Consider the following 16,782-nt stretch of genomic DNA (forward strand, 5'->3'; position numbering starts at 1 on the left):
GTCAATGAAACTGCACAGTAGTGACATGTTTGTGTCACAGGGAGCAAAGCACAGACTTCAGATAAGATTTAGATTTCAACTCTACTTCTTAATAATCAGATACCTCTGTACAAAATCTCATAACTTTCTGAGCTATCATATTTACAAAATAGAGCAAAGTCCAACTTCATTGGGGGATAAAATCATGCACATTCATGTCTGATATCTAAGAAGAACAAGTTATGTTCCTGAAAAAAAATTGTCATGTGTTACATTTTGACTTGATGGAAATTCTGGTTGATGCACCTTTGTTTCTTGAATATAAAAATATTTATAAGTATCATAAATATGTTTTTGATAGGACAGAAAATTGGAAAGTGCATCAGTTACTCAAGTAGAGTGTAGGTGGAGCACTAAGTTTCCAGAGGTGCCAATGTGCTCTGAATGTTAATATTCTGATATGAATTGATTGCTAAATACCAACAGCTCTTTGTCATATATAGAATGGGCATTCAGCATATGTATTCTAAAACAGCCTGGTAAGGCTGAATATGAAGATCACGAGTTCAAAGCCAGCCAAACCTTTTAGTCTGAACCTGTCTTCAACAAGCAGCCATTAAGAACTCATAAAAACAGACCTTTTGGTTTCTTGTAAATTGGATTCTGGTTCCACTGTGATACAAGTCCAGCTAGGAGTCCATTTCTTTCCTTTCATTATCTACTACAGAATGGGAAAAATGGGGCACAAAGTGTGTTTTAACCAGCTTGTACCAGTCAGGAAGCATGTCAGTGGATTCTCCTTCTTTACATTTCAGGACCCGTAGATGAGTACATGCTACCATTTGAGGAAGAAATCGGCCAGCATCCATCTCTTGAAGATATGCAGGAAGTTGTTGTGCATAAAAAAAAGAGGCCTGTTTTAAGAGATTATTGGCAGAAACATGCAGTAAGTTTATACACTTATTTTCCATTTGAGATTTCAAGAAAATACTTTTAGGAGAATGATCAATTCTCTGAACTTTCTTCAGGGAAGGTGGTCTTCACACAGGGGCTTTGTACCTAAGCTTAGAGGCAGAAGGCTTTGTCTGAAGTCCCAGAGCCTTATAGAGCAGGTTCCTCTTACTTCAGCAATCTAATGATGTTCCAGTATCTCCTGTTTTGAAAGCTGTATGAGGAAACATGCTGGCTCTGAACCCATGGAAAGCTGGATAGTCTTATTATTACCTTCTAGTAAATGTCATTTTAACACTTACTAAGCACTGAAGTTGTCTTTATTCCATTTGAGATATCTCTAGTCCATGAAGTCTGAAGTCATTTCTTTCAAGACTTCACTTTACAGTTAGAGTGGGCAGAACAGCATAAAATTGTGCTGGCAATTTGGTGTTAATATCACTAGAAACTCAAGTAGAAATAAGTAACTTCATCCTGATACCAGAGATCTGACTCAAGAGTGGCAGTTTAATCTTAAACTGAAAGGGAGAAAAGCTAGTGTCAACGTAAGACAATGATTTTAAAGAAACAAAAACACATCAGACTTGTGAGTCTACTTGAAAAGCTCAAGCATTGAAATGATCAGATTTGTAAACATGGATTTTTAGAACTTTAAAACATATTCCTGTTGTAAATCACTAATGCTTGGAAAAGTGACTTAATGGTATGTAAAATGACATTCAGTAAAAATGAATATTCATCTAGCAATTGTATCTCACTCATATGCTCGAGGCAGAAAGATCAATACTTTGAGATAAAGGCTGGCTTGCATAATACACCCATTAAAAGGATCCAGAGTGGGTACTGGTCACACTGTGCTCATCTTGAAACCATTGTCAATGGAAATAGCTATTTCATTATGACATTATTAGCCTGTTTCCTGTCAGAAAACAATAGCTGTTAAGTTTGACTATTCTTCTCCTCTTAGGGAATGGCAATGCTCTGTGAAACAATAGAAGAATGTTGGGATCATGATGCAGAAGCCAGGTTATCAGCTGGATGTGTAGGTGAAAGAATTACTCAGATGCAAAGACTAACAAATATCATTACTACAGAGGACATTGTAACAGTGGTCACAATGGTGACTAATGTTGACTTTCCTCCCAAAGAATCTAGTCTATGATGGTTGCACCATCTGTACACACTGAGAATTGGGACTCTGAACTGGAGCTGCTAAGCTAAGGAAAGTGCTTAGTTTATTTTCTGTGTGAAATGAGTAGGATGCCTCCAGGACATGTACGCAAGCAGCCCCTTGTGGAAAGCATGGATCTGGGACACTTACTGCATCGTCTGCAGCACAGATATGAAGAGGAGTCTAAGGGAAAAGCTGCAAACTGTCAAGAACTTCTGAAAATGTACTCGAAGAATGTGGCCCTCTCCAAATCAAGGATCTTTTGGACCTGGCTAATCAAGTATTTGAAAACTGACATCAGATTTCTTAATGTCTGTCAGAAGACACTAATTCCTTAAATGAACTACTGCTATTTTTTTTAAATCAAAAACTTTTCATTTCAGATTTTAAAAAGGGTAACTTTTTATTGCATTTGCTGTTGTTTCTATAAATGACTATTGTAATGCCAACATGACACAGCTTGTGAATGTGTAGTGTGCTGCTGTTCTGTGTACATAGTCATCAAAGTGGGGTACAGTAAAGAGGCTTCCAAGCATTACTTTAACCTCCCTCAACAAGGTATACCTCAGTTCCACGGTTGCTAAATTATAAAATTGAAAACACTAACAGAATTTGAATAAATCAGTCCATGTTTTATAACAAGGTATTACAAATTCACTGTGTTATTTAAGAAAAAATGGTAAGCTATGCTTAGTGCCAATAGTAAGTGGCTATTTGTAAAGCAGTGTTTTAGCTTTTCTTCTATCTACTGGCTTGTAATTTAGGGAAAACAAAGTGCTGTCTTTGAAATGGAAAAGAATATGGTGTCACCCTTCCCCCCATACTTATATCAAGGTCCCAAAATATTGCATACTTAAGTAGTACTTTTTTATTTAAGGTGTGCTGTGTTTGGGAAATATTTGAAAACATAAAGCATGATTTAAAATTTTTTAAGTGAGCTGTGACACTGGAAAGCTCTTCATTTTTCTTTTAAAATAGATTTTTTTCCTATTTATATATATAAAATGGTGGTGTATTTCTTCTTTTCACCAAACAGTGTGTGGGATATTCTTATCACTGTTTTATGATCACCTCAGGAAGTGTCATTACTCAGAATTCTTCACTCTGCTTCTAGACTTGTAACTTTATCACTGTACTGCGTGGTGCCATCTTGTCAGAGTAATATTTGATGTCTGTGATATGGAGAGAATTATCTTAGGATAAAGGTAGCGACCTTTAAGAATGGGTTTCAGATATTACTGCTTTAAGACAAATCAGGGATAACAAGTTGAACTTATAACTTATAATATGCAATGACATTAAGAGGTAACCAGTGCTGGTCTAAGGAACACAACCCAGTGTCCTCCCCAGATTACTTTTACAGCTAAGTTTAGATAGTTCATGCCTTATCCTTGCGAAGAAAGTGGAATTGATGGCATGTAGGTACCAGAGTTTAATATTGTAAACAATATTACATTAGAATATGATTGGATCTTTCCTCAAGCTTGCACGGGCCCAAGTAAAAAATTAATTCCCTGAATTTTAAATTACCAACAAATAGCCAGTATTATGTTCTATACATTTTTGTTGAGTCACTTTAACATCCATACATTAACTTTATAAACTTGTACGTTACTATCAGGAGCTCACTGTGAATGCATTATCTTCAGATGGTTAAGACATCAGACACTACATTTTACATATAATGTGCACTAATCTCTGGGAAAAATAATTACAAACAGTACGTAGGTCAACAGACTTTAAGCGGGGAGGATAACAGCATTCTTGTCTGTATGCCACATACCATAGAGAATTGTGCGTTGTCTCTGTACCCAAGGTCTCACTGTATTCGTAAGATTGCCAAGTTCAGTGTTCATTGTTTTGATTTCTACATATTTGGCCCCTCAAACTCTTGATATAGGTTTGCTTGCACTTGTAAACTAATCAAGGAAAACCATAAGAAAATATGCATATAAGGAAATTATTCCTCTCCATAAGCAAACTACCACTGGTTTTAAACATTCAACCTCCTTTAAAAACTGATAAATGAGGGATGCTACGACTGTGTGGCTTAAGAAAGCACTACAGATAAATTTTACCAAGACTGGTTCATGATATAAAATGCTTTGTCTTTATGCTACAATTTTTTTTTTTAAAGGAAATCTTGGGTATTGTATGTAAATCTAGCTTATCAATTTTAAAACTTGTATTCTCTTAGGAACTACATTAACAGAAAGCCTTTTTTCTAAGCAGTAACGTTAAGAATGTTCCAGTGACTACCTGTCCTTATTCCTAGTCTTGTTACAACTTTCTTTTGCAGGGCATTTTAGTGTTTGGTTTACAGTAAGTGCAGAGTAGGCAGATAAAAAGATTGAGTTAGGGACATTGAAAAAGAAAGATCAAAGAATGAAAACTTTTAGGGAGATGGCAGACTTGGACCCCTGTATATCTTCATGTGTATGGTGCTCACGGTGTCTTGTACTTTGCCTTTCTGATACCCACCAGAACTGCTGCTCTCACTCTACCTTGCCCAAATCTCCCATGTGAGAAATGCTTTATGATCAACTGCCATAGGACTGACTGATGGAGTAACCAGTGTTTGAGTTTATTTGAAGTCTATCTATGCCCTGCACAGATCTTGTATGTATTTTAGATGCTAGGAGTTTTAGCATGTGATTTGTGACTCTTGTTTGGATGTTTTATTACAGGTACCTTGTGAATTCCAGAACAGAGACTGTGCCTCACAATTATTGGTCCCATGAACTTGCACTATCTTTCATGGTGATATTCTAAAAATATAACCAGGAAAAACAAAAAACAAACACCTTTGGACTTAAAAACAGAATCATGTATCACACACAATTATGAAAACATCGCTTCTGACCCTTTTTCTTATCCTTAATAATTAAGTCACATTTAAGTAAAATTCAAATGGTTGGGAAAAAACAAACAAACCAAACTCCTCGCCAGATAGATGGTAGTTTAGTGGAATAGACTCATTACTGTTTTTTAAAAAAAAAATGCTTCATCAGATATTTTCCAGTTTCTCTTTTTTACTTTTTTGAAAAATTACTTTTTAGGAAGATTTGGTATAATGTGCATAAAATTATTTACAATTTATGGACAAAGATACAAGTAGCATCTTGATTAAACATCATTTACCTCAGATATTCAACCAGCAGTACGTTTTTTATGCAGTCTCAACCCGTATCTCCCTATTTGTTACCTCTCAAAATATTGGTAAACAATTATTTTAGCTTTACTCTGTATTTCTTGTCAGTGTTTTGGGCACAGGTTGTTGTACTACTGTCATATTGTACTTGCTATTTTTTTTTTTCTGCAAGTATTTAACAGAAAGCTAAAAATGAGAAAAAAATCCCCATAAAATCCCACCTTGAATAAGTGATTGTTAAATATTGTACAAATAAAATGTATGCTATCCCCATTCCATCCCCATGTTAAATAAAAAATGAATATGATATTATTTGCACATGCAGTTTTTCTTTAGCTATGTATTTATGTTGTTAAAGAGGGTAATGAGAGCTTTCCAACTTACAGTGAGGCTTCTGTCTTGAGATTTTCAAGGGTCATAAAATCAGGGAGGTTGTGAATTAGGGAATTTTCCTTACACCGTTGTTTGATCAGACTGTATTTCTACCCAAGTGTCTATGTTGGTCCTTCTTGCCCATGACCGTAGGTTTATTCTTAAAGTCACACATTCATCAGATTATGTGCTCTCAGGATAACAGTGAAGGTAACAAGAACCTGCACTGTTAACTCACTCATATCAAAAGGCACACCATGGTAGAAAGTACATTACTGATGTAGAAACACCACTGCACAGTCTGTGATGTCTAACTCTTTAGGGCAGTGGATACTATGTCCTTACATTATAAGACGTTACCTAATGTATGGAAGTTTGGACAATGGATTTTAATTTTTCAGACACATGTCTGTGTAAAATCAGATGCCTTTTAAACAAGATCCATGTTTCACTAGGCCACATGGAGGAAGGCTACATGGAAAGTCCTTTTTGTTTGTTCTTCCATCTCTTGGCCCAGGAGAGTCTTGAGCAGAGGTTTTAAATTCTCTTCATTGCAGAGAATCTTCAAGTCAGACTGTGTTCACAATCATTCGTCTCCCTCTGCTCCTGTTGTTGAGATAACTCGGGCTAGTTTGGAAATGTTATTTAGGCTCCTAAAAGTATATACCTTTCTTGCTTCTACTCTTGTGGAATCATATGTTAAAGCCAGACACTTCAATACCGAACATTCTTGTGATTTGTGTTTTAGAATCTAATTTTTCTCATCTTAGAATTATCTAATAATGTATTTTGAACAACTTTTAAGGTAGAAGTAGTTTAAAAATTGGACATATATGTTTATACTTGTATGACCTTGATATTACAGCTTCATTTTTATCATGACTAAAAGAAAGACATAGAAAGCTAAGCATGTTTTACTGTGAAAGGGAAAGGATGTTAATGAAAATAATTTTTAACTATGAGGTACTACATTAATGCACAGAAAATTTATATTTAAGATTTCTTAAAAGTCAAATTATTCCTTACAGTATCCTGTAAAAATAATAAAACATTTGTTGTTAAGCTTTAGTTTTTAACAGTGGCTTTAATGTCAGTCAAACCAAGCTGCATTCAAGGTCACATCAGTCATTACTATACTGTGATCCTGACACTGGTGTTAGTTTTCTGATCTGTAAATAAGAGCATTTAATTATGCAGATACTTTGCAAACTGCACATACAAAGGATTATGTATTTTATAAAATCTTACTACAACTAAATATGCAATCAAATATTCTTGAACAAAGGATCTCTGAGATCAAATTCCATTTTAACCTGTTAGTTTTGTCTATGAACTTAGGAGGTGGACTCTGACCAACATACCATGTTAAGAGAATTCCTTTTTTTGAAGCCAACAACACTTTGGAATACTTACTAGTTGTGGAATTAGATGCTCAGGAATCCTTTAAGGTACCTGTTAGATGGCAATTTTGATGCCTTCTGAACTAATGTACATGGAAAAAAAATCCTATAATTGTGGTGAGATAATGCAGAGAAGAAAATGATGAGTTGTTTGGACTCTTTCCACACCAAGTTCTTCAGCCCAAATGGGACAGTTTACTAAACTAGAACACTGGGGGATCTGTAGAAGATCCAAAATTGGAGGATCCTATAGGAACCAATTCAGGAAAATCAACCCAACTCCAATATCCACAGGCACCTAATCTAGCCGGAATATTCCTCATGTAATTTCTGTTCGTATTTCTCTCCTGACTGCTTAGGATTATGATCTGTAAACTAAATGCTTTGTTGGAATTAACCTTTCTAATGGGCCACATACACTTTACAAGAGTATCAAATCATTTTATGGACCATGCGTAAAATAAGCACATTTTATTCTTATGAACTGCTACTTGTGTGGTGCAATTTAAATTAATAAACTGTGTCCATGCGTGGTCAGTATTCAAAACATAGCCAAGATACTAAGTGCAAATTTCCCATAAACAATATTTGTCAACAAAGCAATGTAGTAGCGTATCTTATTAAAGAGCAGCACTTTTAGGTCTTCACAGAATGTACTTAAAATCTTCAGAGCCAGCTTAGTGAGGATGTTGCCCACTGCCTAACATCTGTAGGGCAGTTGGAGTATTTCTGTAGAGCATTCATAATTTGAGTATTATCCAAAAGTAGTTTCACTAGCTGGTATTCTCTCTGAGAATTCACTGACGTTCTTTCCACGGGTTTTATTAATTCCAATTGTTGTAAGTGCTCAAATGCCTGTAAGAGAAAAGACAAAGCTTAGATGTAAGGGGACATGTGTTAAATCCAGAGGATAGTTATTGGTATTGGTAAGGTGTGATAAACAGTGGCAGGTGGAAAATATGGAAAGAAATCAGCACATTTGAACTGCCTTTTTCCTAAGTACTCTCTATACCATTCACACTTGAATTTATGTTAAAATTCTTTTATTCATTAAGGTTTTGAAGACAGGCTTTCCTTGTATTGTCCTGGCTGTCATGAATCTTGCTTTATAGACCAGAGATCCACTTGCTTCTGCCTCTGAAGTGCTGGGATTAAAGGTGTGTATCACCAGGGCAGATCTGACTCTAAAATCTCTTTCCTAATAAACTCCAACTTTGTTCATGACACACAGAGGAAAAAAAGGAGTAGAATGGAAAGGTCACCAATGGAGTTAACACTCATTCTTAGGAATGGGGATTTAGCTCAGCAGGGATAAAGTGCTTACCTTGCACCGCTAAACAAAATAGCCCTACCCCACCCTCAGACACACGTTTAATCAAATCCATAAAAACTGTACATTTGGAGAAAATGTTTTGATATATGTCCCCATAATGCTCAATGTAAATCAGGCAAATATTAATTTTACCTGAACCTTAATCATGAGGTTTTGTTTCTAGGCAGACTGTATATCATAGATTCCTTTTGGACTTTTCCAATGGTGGGTGATTAGTACTGTACCTAAATCTTACTCATGCTCAGCATGGATTCCACCTGAGCTTTGTAGCTCCAGTCCTTTGTCTATTACTTTGATCTTAAAACCTTAATCTGATAAGACTTTGGAATGAGATGGTACAGCTATATATACCAGTAGAACAGTGTGCTGCCTAGATATCAGTAAAGCAGATGGGAACTAATAGAGACAACTGGAACATGTGCAGAATGAGAGACCTTTAAACACTTAGTCCTAAATGGAAGTTTTTCATCAGAGCCTTCCACTTCAAGGATCAAGGAAACTCTGTGAAAAAGGAGGCAAAACCACTGTCCAAACCAGATGGGGTCTCAAGTGTTGAAATGGGGAATTAGACTCCCTTGCTCTAAGAAGCTACCTCCAATTAACAATTGTTTGCAAAGGAGAAAATAGTTCTCCAATATCTCGGTATACAAACTATACTTTAAGGATATGGACCATGCCCAGTAGCAGATAGCCAATACAAAATAAACCCAAAAGATTTATTTTGTGTGTGGAGGGGTCAGTTTCATATGGCTTTGTTTCAGTATTTTCTCCCGTACCATTCTCTTCTCTGGCTTATGAATTCTGGCTTCCAATTTTGTAGTCACGGGTTCTATTTGTGTGCCTGTGTGAATGCTTTCTCCTGATGCTCTTTCTTTCTCTTTCTGTTGTTAGTTTGTTCATTCTGTTTTATTCTTGCTTTTCTTTTCTATTCGCCTGTCTTTTTGTGAGAGAGAGAGGAAAAAAGAGGGGCTCGGGGGTCGTGGGGGAGGGCGGTGAGAAGAATCTGAAAGAAGGGAATCCATGACTGATACATGCATGAAAATAACTACTTTCAATAAAAAACTAAATAAAGTTTTAAAAAGATAAAAGTTAATAGCTGTAGTACAAGAGGTAAGAAAGACTCTAGAGTACAAGAAGCTTACTGGGTTCATCATGTAAGCAAAGGACCTTGTAAGATGGCAAAGACCAGGGGGTGGGGCAGGGAACCATGATTGTTTAACCCCCAGTCTTCTTAGGCACCTTAATGGAGCTCTTCATTGTTTGGTTCCTCTTACTCTACAAATCATGCATCACTTAATAATTGTTTAAGTATGTTAATAAGACAAGAAGGAAAAAACTATACTCTGATGAAATATTAAAATAGTGACACACTGAAGTACATTCTTGAGCATTCTTACAGTTCCCTGTGAAAAGTATCACCGGAACATATTCTGTTTATCATAAAAATTCTTACTGGGAGAAAAAACCTTCATTTTGAATAATGAGAAAATATTAAATTCTTCAGGTGTAGATTAACAAAACTGAAAACATATTTCCAAGATGCAAAATATACCTTATTTTAAAATGTACAAAGAGCATCTACAAATTATTCCCGGACACTTGCAGATGCCCTTTCCAAAACTGCAACAATGAGAAGGATCTACCCTCAGGATGCTATGACTGCTGTGGCCTGAATACAAGACTGCTAACTTTTTAACAACTGCTACAGAAAATGAAGTTCTAGCTATGCTGTACAAGGAATACCCAAGGCCCAAGCTTGTATTGATAATTTAAAAAAAAAAAAAAAAAAAAAAGAAGGCCTTTGCTTCCATATGGTCCCCAGAACCACACTGTGCCAACAATACTGGACAAACAGGACCTCGGAATGTGTCCTGTTTAATTTCCATTAAATAAATATAAGCTTAAAATGCTTAGACTAAATTACTTAGAAAAATGAATATAGTTGGTATAATTTTAAAATATAAATCAGTCCTTTTAGCTACATATTAAATGAGTTTAAAAGAATGAATTTCTAATGTATATTTATTAAAATGCAATCTGCTGTAACTTTTTATAAATATACCAAATTTTAAAAACACAAAGGAAAATAGTTCAGGAAATACTTTTATCATAAATTTGAAAATATTTTTCATCAATTGGGTTATACTGTTACAATTTTTTGACCTTTATTTCCTATGCCTATAGAAAATGTAAAATTATGTGATTTACATTTTCTTTGTAGTGGAGTAGTATATTTTCGGATAGCATTTTAAAGTTGTGAACTGATATCTTACCCTAAATAATAAACTTAACATCTTGTAACTTCCAACTTGTGGGTGCAGAGGGTTAGTTCCTTTTCAGTAGGCAAGTGCTAGGAACAGACAGCAGAGGGCAATATATCTTCACAAACTGTAAAACGGGCTAGCTACAGAATTATTGAAGCAGTTCATTTTACAAAATTTTGCTGAAAAAATTCCTATAATAAATTACTCAAGGGTTCAAAGAGTTTTGAAGCAAGTAAAAAAAAAAAAAAATCACTGGATCTGATAAAAAATACAACCAAATCAAACCATACCTTCATGACCACAGGTTTCTCAAAGTTATAAACAGAATGGGCCTTTCTTTGAATGAATTTCTGAAATTCTGCAGAGTAAGCAATGAGAACATTAGTACTTTCAAATAAGAAAAAGGCAAGAAATTGACAAGAAAATGATGAACTTCATCTTACCATTATACACCATTTGAAAATTAAACGGCTCCTCTTCATATATGTCATTTAAATGTTTCATTGCTATTATAAGACAGATTTCCAAGACTGACAGACCTAGAATTAAAGGGAGATGTACTCCTGAGTTTCAGCAAAGGGTTCATACCACCAAACAAACTGTTATCTAGAAAATAACGCAAGGTTTTGAAGGGTAGAGGTCAGCATTTTTCTGTTTTTAAAGGTATTCCAACAACTATTATCTACAAAAACACGAGTCATTTAACTTGTTAGACTTTAAGGCCTTTTTGCTAGGGGTGGGATGATCTACAGCATAAGGATTGTTTTTCTAAACTTAAAGGAATGTGCTATAAGTAGAAAAGATTTGATACCACAACAAACAGCAAATATTGTGAATATCATGTAATTTCAAGTACCATAGACCTTTGGAAAGCATTTATGCAGAGAATTTCTGGAAAACAGATCTAAAATATATCTTATATTTCAAAAGAGATAGTGAATGCAAATGAGCAAGTGTCAACAAATGTAATAGCACGTAGGGTAAGCAAGGAAAACATCAACAATAGTCCCACCTGGACGCCCCATGTGGTATATGGGATGCAGAACACAAAGAGTGATAATATACTTAATACAGTATCAATTAAAGGTTGTATATAAAAAGCATTCTGTATACAGAGCACCATGCTCAACACTCATTATCTCAGAAAACATCTAAACTTTTAAAATCAAAACATCAAAAGAAAGATTAGCAATGCAGTTTCTCACCATGAACAATATTCGCCTTAGAATCCAAGCTACACATATGCTGTGCCTCCATCAGATCTGCTGAAGTCATAAATGGGTGTGATACGGTTACTCGATTTAAAGCAAGCATCTAAAGAAAGGTGCATTTTAAAAAGTACTTATTTACTTGAATATTCTGGAGATACTTTAGAACAATCTTAATGTCTTATAGTTTATTCTTGTAAGATAGAAACTAGATAACCTTAAACTTTGCTCCATGAAAATGTAGCAATGATTTAGTTCAGATGCTGTTTTCTCTACTACTTTGCATTGGAATCACATTTATTACTCTCCAAAAGAAAAAAAATTTTTGAAAAGTCTAATAAGAAAAAAACTGAAAGAATACTAATCAAATATCACACACCTTAAAAGAATAGCTGTTTTATACAGATTTTTACAAACATGTAAAGGTAAGTTCAGTTTAGAAGTTACTAATTTTGAAAACAATTATAAACTTAGATATAATTATCCTCTTTATTTAGTTCTCCTTAGGCAAACATCACCTTCTAGGACTAAGTTTACCCTCAACGACTTGTATTTGGAATACAAGAATTTAGAATTTGTAGGTATAGTAGATATATTATGTAGCAATATATATATAGATAGATGTAGCAAACATACAGCTTCAGGTTAAATGTGGACTTCAGATACTTTACAGTTAATGACAAGAGGTTGGGAATCCCGGAAGTTCACTCTTCTACAAGTTAAAACTCAGACCATTTTTGGCTCTTTTGTTTTCTATTTTTTTCCATTTATTGTAAGATATTTCTTACATTAAAAAAAAACAAAGAGAATAATATATATAATATTCCACTTTTATATTTTTAAAATATACCTGTTACAGAGTTGTGGACACTGGCCTTGAGTGTACTGCACCTTTTGCCACATAAAATAGTCAATATCTTTATATTAATATATTTTTATAAACTTTAAACTCTATACTGCAGGTATTACTAGATAACACAATTTAATTTTTAAGCATTCTATAACCAATGCAATCTAGTTTTAGAACTTATCTTCAAATGACAATATGAGAATTAATCCACATTTAGATTTCAATTCTAGTTCATTCATTTTCTATTATACTCCTTTGTAATTACTCACATTTCCTCACTTCCTGTTGATAAACACATCCCATTTTTTATTTTTTGTAATGATAAAAAAAGACTGCAGTAAAAAAATATCATATGCTGTTTTATGCATCTTTATTTGTGGATGGATACATAAAGGTTGTTAATCCATAACTTCACTATAGCCAAGTAGCTAAAAATGACAGTATACTTTTGATGGGTAGACGGGAATTAAACTAACGAGATAGGAAGTTCATTTAGAGAAAGACAGCATTCGTTAATAAAAGCTGATGTGGGGAATAAGAATCAGTAAAGTGGCCGGGCATGGTGGCACACGCCTTTAATCCCAGCACTCGGGAGACAGAGGCAGGCAGATTTCTGAGTTCGAGGCCAGCCTGGTCTACAAAGTGAGTTCTAGGGACAGCCAGGGCTATACAGAGAAACCCTGTCTCGGAAAACCAAAAAAAAAAAAGAAAAACAAAGAATCAGTAAAGATACCATGGTAGAAACATATGAGACATGCCATTAGAGTGATTAAAATAGCCTAAAGTGGAGTTCCAGCTTTGCCATTTTCCTGCTGTGAAAGAAGGGGAAGAAGATGGGGAAGAAGAAGGGGAAGGGGAAGAAAGGGAAGAAGGGGAAGAAGGGGAAAGGAAAGGGGAAAGGAAAAGGGAAAAGGGAAAAAAGGGAAAAGGGAAAGGGAAAGGAAAGGAAAAGAAAAGAGAAAAGAAAAGAGAAAAGGAAAGGAAAGGAAAGGGAAGGGAAGGAAAAGAAGACAAGAGAAAAGGAAAAATAAAAGACTACAAAGGGACCAAGAAAACACTCCTCCTTCCTAGAAGACAATCTGAGTATGTCCACAGAAAATCCTAAAGAACCTAATTTTACAAGTCTGAGAGTTCAGCAAAACTAAATGAAGAATATGAAATTAACATACAAAGCCCAATCAAATTTTTATGCAGTAACAATAAAAATACTAATCATAAAACAACTGCTTTAAAGGAAAATGAGATGCTTAAGTATGATACATTTAAAGTATTGTTCTGGATCTTTGTTGAACTACAGAGTATCAATGAAAATAACCAATCAAGAACTCTACAAGTAAGCTGTGCATGGTCTTCAAATACCAGCATAATAATGTAATAAATAAGACATTTCTCCTCAAATGCATATCTAAGATTCAAAGTTTTATATCAAGATAGAAGTAGTGCTCTTGACTTACATACTATTGGCAGGAATGCAGAAATAGTCTAGCTAGTATTGAAAACAGTTTGAAGGCACTTCTACATGTTACTACAGATTATTAATGAATGTATCAAAATATGAGATAGTCCATTAATATGTATAGTTTTTATATGTAAAATAGGCATAATACTTATGTACTTATACTTAAAAAAATCATACATAATATGTGTAAGTTATTTTCATAGATTAGGTAAAAATAAATGTATCTAAAATACAAACCAATAGCATATGTAATGACTGCAAGTTTTTGTTGACACTGAAATGTTTCTGTAGAACTTCAAGCACAGTTGAATCTTCAGAGAGACACTAAAAATCAAAAACAACAAAATCAACGAAAATATAGCTTGATCCCAAATTCCGAATCTAATATGGGGAAACTATATAGTCAAAACTAGTGAGATGGATGAACAGAATGTAGCACAAATCACAACAGAGAATAAGAGTTCTAATATTTGAGAAAACAGTGGAGTTACAAGAATATAGTGGGGAAATTATGAAGAGCTATTAGAACATGAGCTGAAACAAGATCATATCACAGTGACAACAAAACGGTGTCATCATATACCTTAAGCACAGCCATCTGCAAAGGGATTGAACAGGAAGAAAAAAGAAAGCCCAACTAGAGGCCATTCAGACATTCACAGAAGACTTGCCTGATGAAGCCTTCATTGAAAAGGAAACAACAACTGAGAATGATGAACTATGGAGGTGGGCAGAGTGTCTGTGCAGAGTAAGCTGTGGTCAAGAAGTTATCAAGTGGTAGATGGAAAAAGGAGTACTGAAAAATGACACACTAAAGCCTGTAAGAATGTACAAGATACCACAACAATCTAGAAAACAAGATGTATACATCAAACACTCCTCACAATAAAGCAGCTTAAGGGAGTGTTTATTTTGGCCCTACTTTTGAAGGGTATAATCCACCATGGAGAGGAAGGCACCACTACAGGAGCTTGAGGCAGCATGAGCCAGTGTATATGCACTATCAGGAAGGAGGCAAAAATGAATGCTAGTTCTCAGCTCATGTTTTCCTTTCCATTCAGTATGGAACTCTAGCATATTGGAATGGTGACACCCACATTCAGGATAGGTCTTCTTCTCTGTAGTTAATTTTTTTCTGGAAAGAGATGCATGCAGAAATGTGTTTCCATGGCCATCTAAACTAGTCACACTGACATGAAGATTAATCATCACACAAGCGAAGAAGCTTCAAGAGGGAAGGGATAATATAATACAAAGTAATTTTTAAAACTAAGCGAGGTACATTAAGAAGATGCCAATGGATAGAGACAATTCTAGAGAATTGGGATTTAATGGAAGGTAAGGAATACAGATGAAAAGAGTGAATTTAACAAAGTAAGCAAAGATGCATCGGCACTTGGCATAACTTTTCAAAAGTCCTCTGCTGGCAACAAGTCAGAACAAAACCATGATCAGCATGGCAAGCTATGCCCATGGGAGGATTAGGGCTGCAAATATGAACTAGATTTAAGACTCTCTACAGGAGGAACATGCCTAGAACTGTAAATAAGGCCCAAAACCTATGGCTGGAGAGCTCTACTCTACTATTCTACTATATGGACACTGTATCAAACTGCCCTCTAAATTTGTATCTGGTACAATGCTCAGAACTCTTTTTAAAAGATTATATAGCAGATGGTAGTTAATGGAGAAACTCACAACTGGTCAAAGTGCAGAGTATAAGTGACTGATTACTTATACTCAGAAATGGAGTATCTATATATTGAAACTCTTTCCCAAAGTTCTGAGACCATCTCAGAAGAGGGGTGGAAAGATTCTAAGAGCCAAAGGGCAAGGAAGACCAGAGTAGAAATGCTAATTTATTAACTCATGGTAGCTGTGGCTATCCGGACACTATCAAGCCTGTTAGCATTATTCTAGCACAATATGGGAAGGGGTTCATGAGCCCCCAAGCATTGGCTGAGGGGCTAGGATATTTTATAGGTTCTAGGAAAGGTAGAGTATGTTGTTCCTGACAGGCTGGGCAGTCTCCAGCAGATGGCCCCACAACCGAGTATATACTTAGCACTATTAGGACAGGGTAAATTGTTTTTAAAAAAAGCAACAACAACAACAACAACAACCAAACAAACCCATATAATTGAAGGACATTGTATGGCATCTTAAAAAAATTAAAAGACGATTAAAAATTCCAACAAACATAAAAACTGAACTAAACCTCCATAAACAATGACAAAAAGTCAAAAGGCCCAGAAAACTAAATGTTTTCATCCCTACTGGAGCTATAACACCATGGTTTGCTTCTTTCACCTCCAAAATATCTAAATTTAGGGAATAAGCTTTTATCTCTTGAAATGAAGTTTAACATTTTCAGCAGATTTATTTCCTACTTAAATATTCATTTTCTATTGCTTTTAAAGTGCTGGTTGAAACTACAGGTTTATCTTAAACACCTAAGCAAGCAAGTAAACAAACCAACAAAAAGCTCACGACAACGTCAGCACTGGCATAGAGGTTAGCTCCCCAAACCACCTTCACCACAAACTCACTCAACAAGGGAAAAGGACTCTGGCCATGTTACTGACAGACTTTCTTTTTTTTTTTTTTTTTTTTAGGTTTTTAAAAAGTGTTTATTAAAGTTTTA

General features: G+C 35.0%; 2 protein-coding genes across 13 annotated transcripts in view; one reads left to right on the forward strand and one right to left on the reverse strand.

Moving 5' to 3' along the window:
- The window catches only part of Acvr2a (activin A receptor type 2A), an 85,458-nt gene extending 79,107 nt beyond the window's left edge, over positions 1 to 6,351 (forward strand). For 3 of the 4 annotated variants that reach the window (XM_029474050.1, XM_029474051.1, XM_029474052.1), the window contains 2 exons: positions 795 to 925; positions 1,898 to 6,351. In XM_029474050.1, the coding sequence (XP_029329910.1) occupies positions 795 to 925; positions 1,898 to 2,092 (326 nt within the window). In that variant the 3' untranslated portion in view covers positions 2,093 to 6,351. The remainder of the gene's footprint in view (positions 1 to 794; positions 926 to 1,897) is intronic. The other variant, XM_021182641.2, reaches the window with a different exon arrangement.
- Positions 6,352 to 7,480: 1,129 nt separating this feature from the next.
- Orc4 (origin recognition complex subunit 4) overlaps positions 7,481 to 16,782 on the reverse strand; it is a 47,692-nt gene continuing 38,390 nt past the window's right edge. For 8 of the 9 annotated variants that reach the window (XM_029474054.1, XM_021182675.2, XM_021182667.2 and 5 more), the window contains 5 exons: positions 14,376 to 14,462; positions 11,827 to 11,935; positions 11,065 to 11,160; positions 10,912 to 10,979; positions 7,481 to 7,879 (listed from right to left, as the gene is read on the reverse strand). In XM_029474054.1, the coding sequence (XP_029329914.1) occupies positions 7,691 to 7,879; positions 10,912 to 10,979; positions 11,065 to 11,160; positions 11,827 to 11,935; positions 14,376 to 14,462 (549 nt within the window). In that variant the 3' untranslated portion in view covers positions 7,481 to 7,690. The remainder of the gene's footprint in view (positions 7,880 to 10,911; positions 10,980 to 11,064; positions 11,161 to 11,826; positions 11,936 to 14,375; positions 14,463 to 16,782) is intronic. The other variant, XM_029474055.1, reaches the window with a different exon arrangement.

The sequence above is a fragment of the Mus caroli genome, chromosome 2 (assembly GCF_900094665.2).
Source record: "Mus caroli chromosome 2, CAROLI_EIJ_v1.1, whole genome shotgun sequence".
In the NCBI taxonomy this organism is placed as follows: Eukaryota; Metazoa; Chordata; class Mammalia; order Rodentia; family Muridae; genus Mus; species Mus caroli.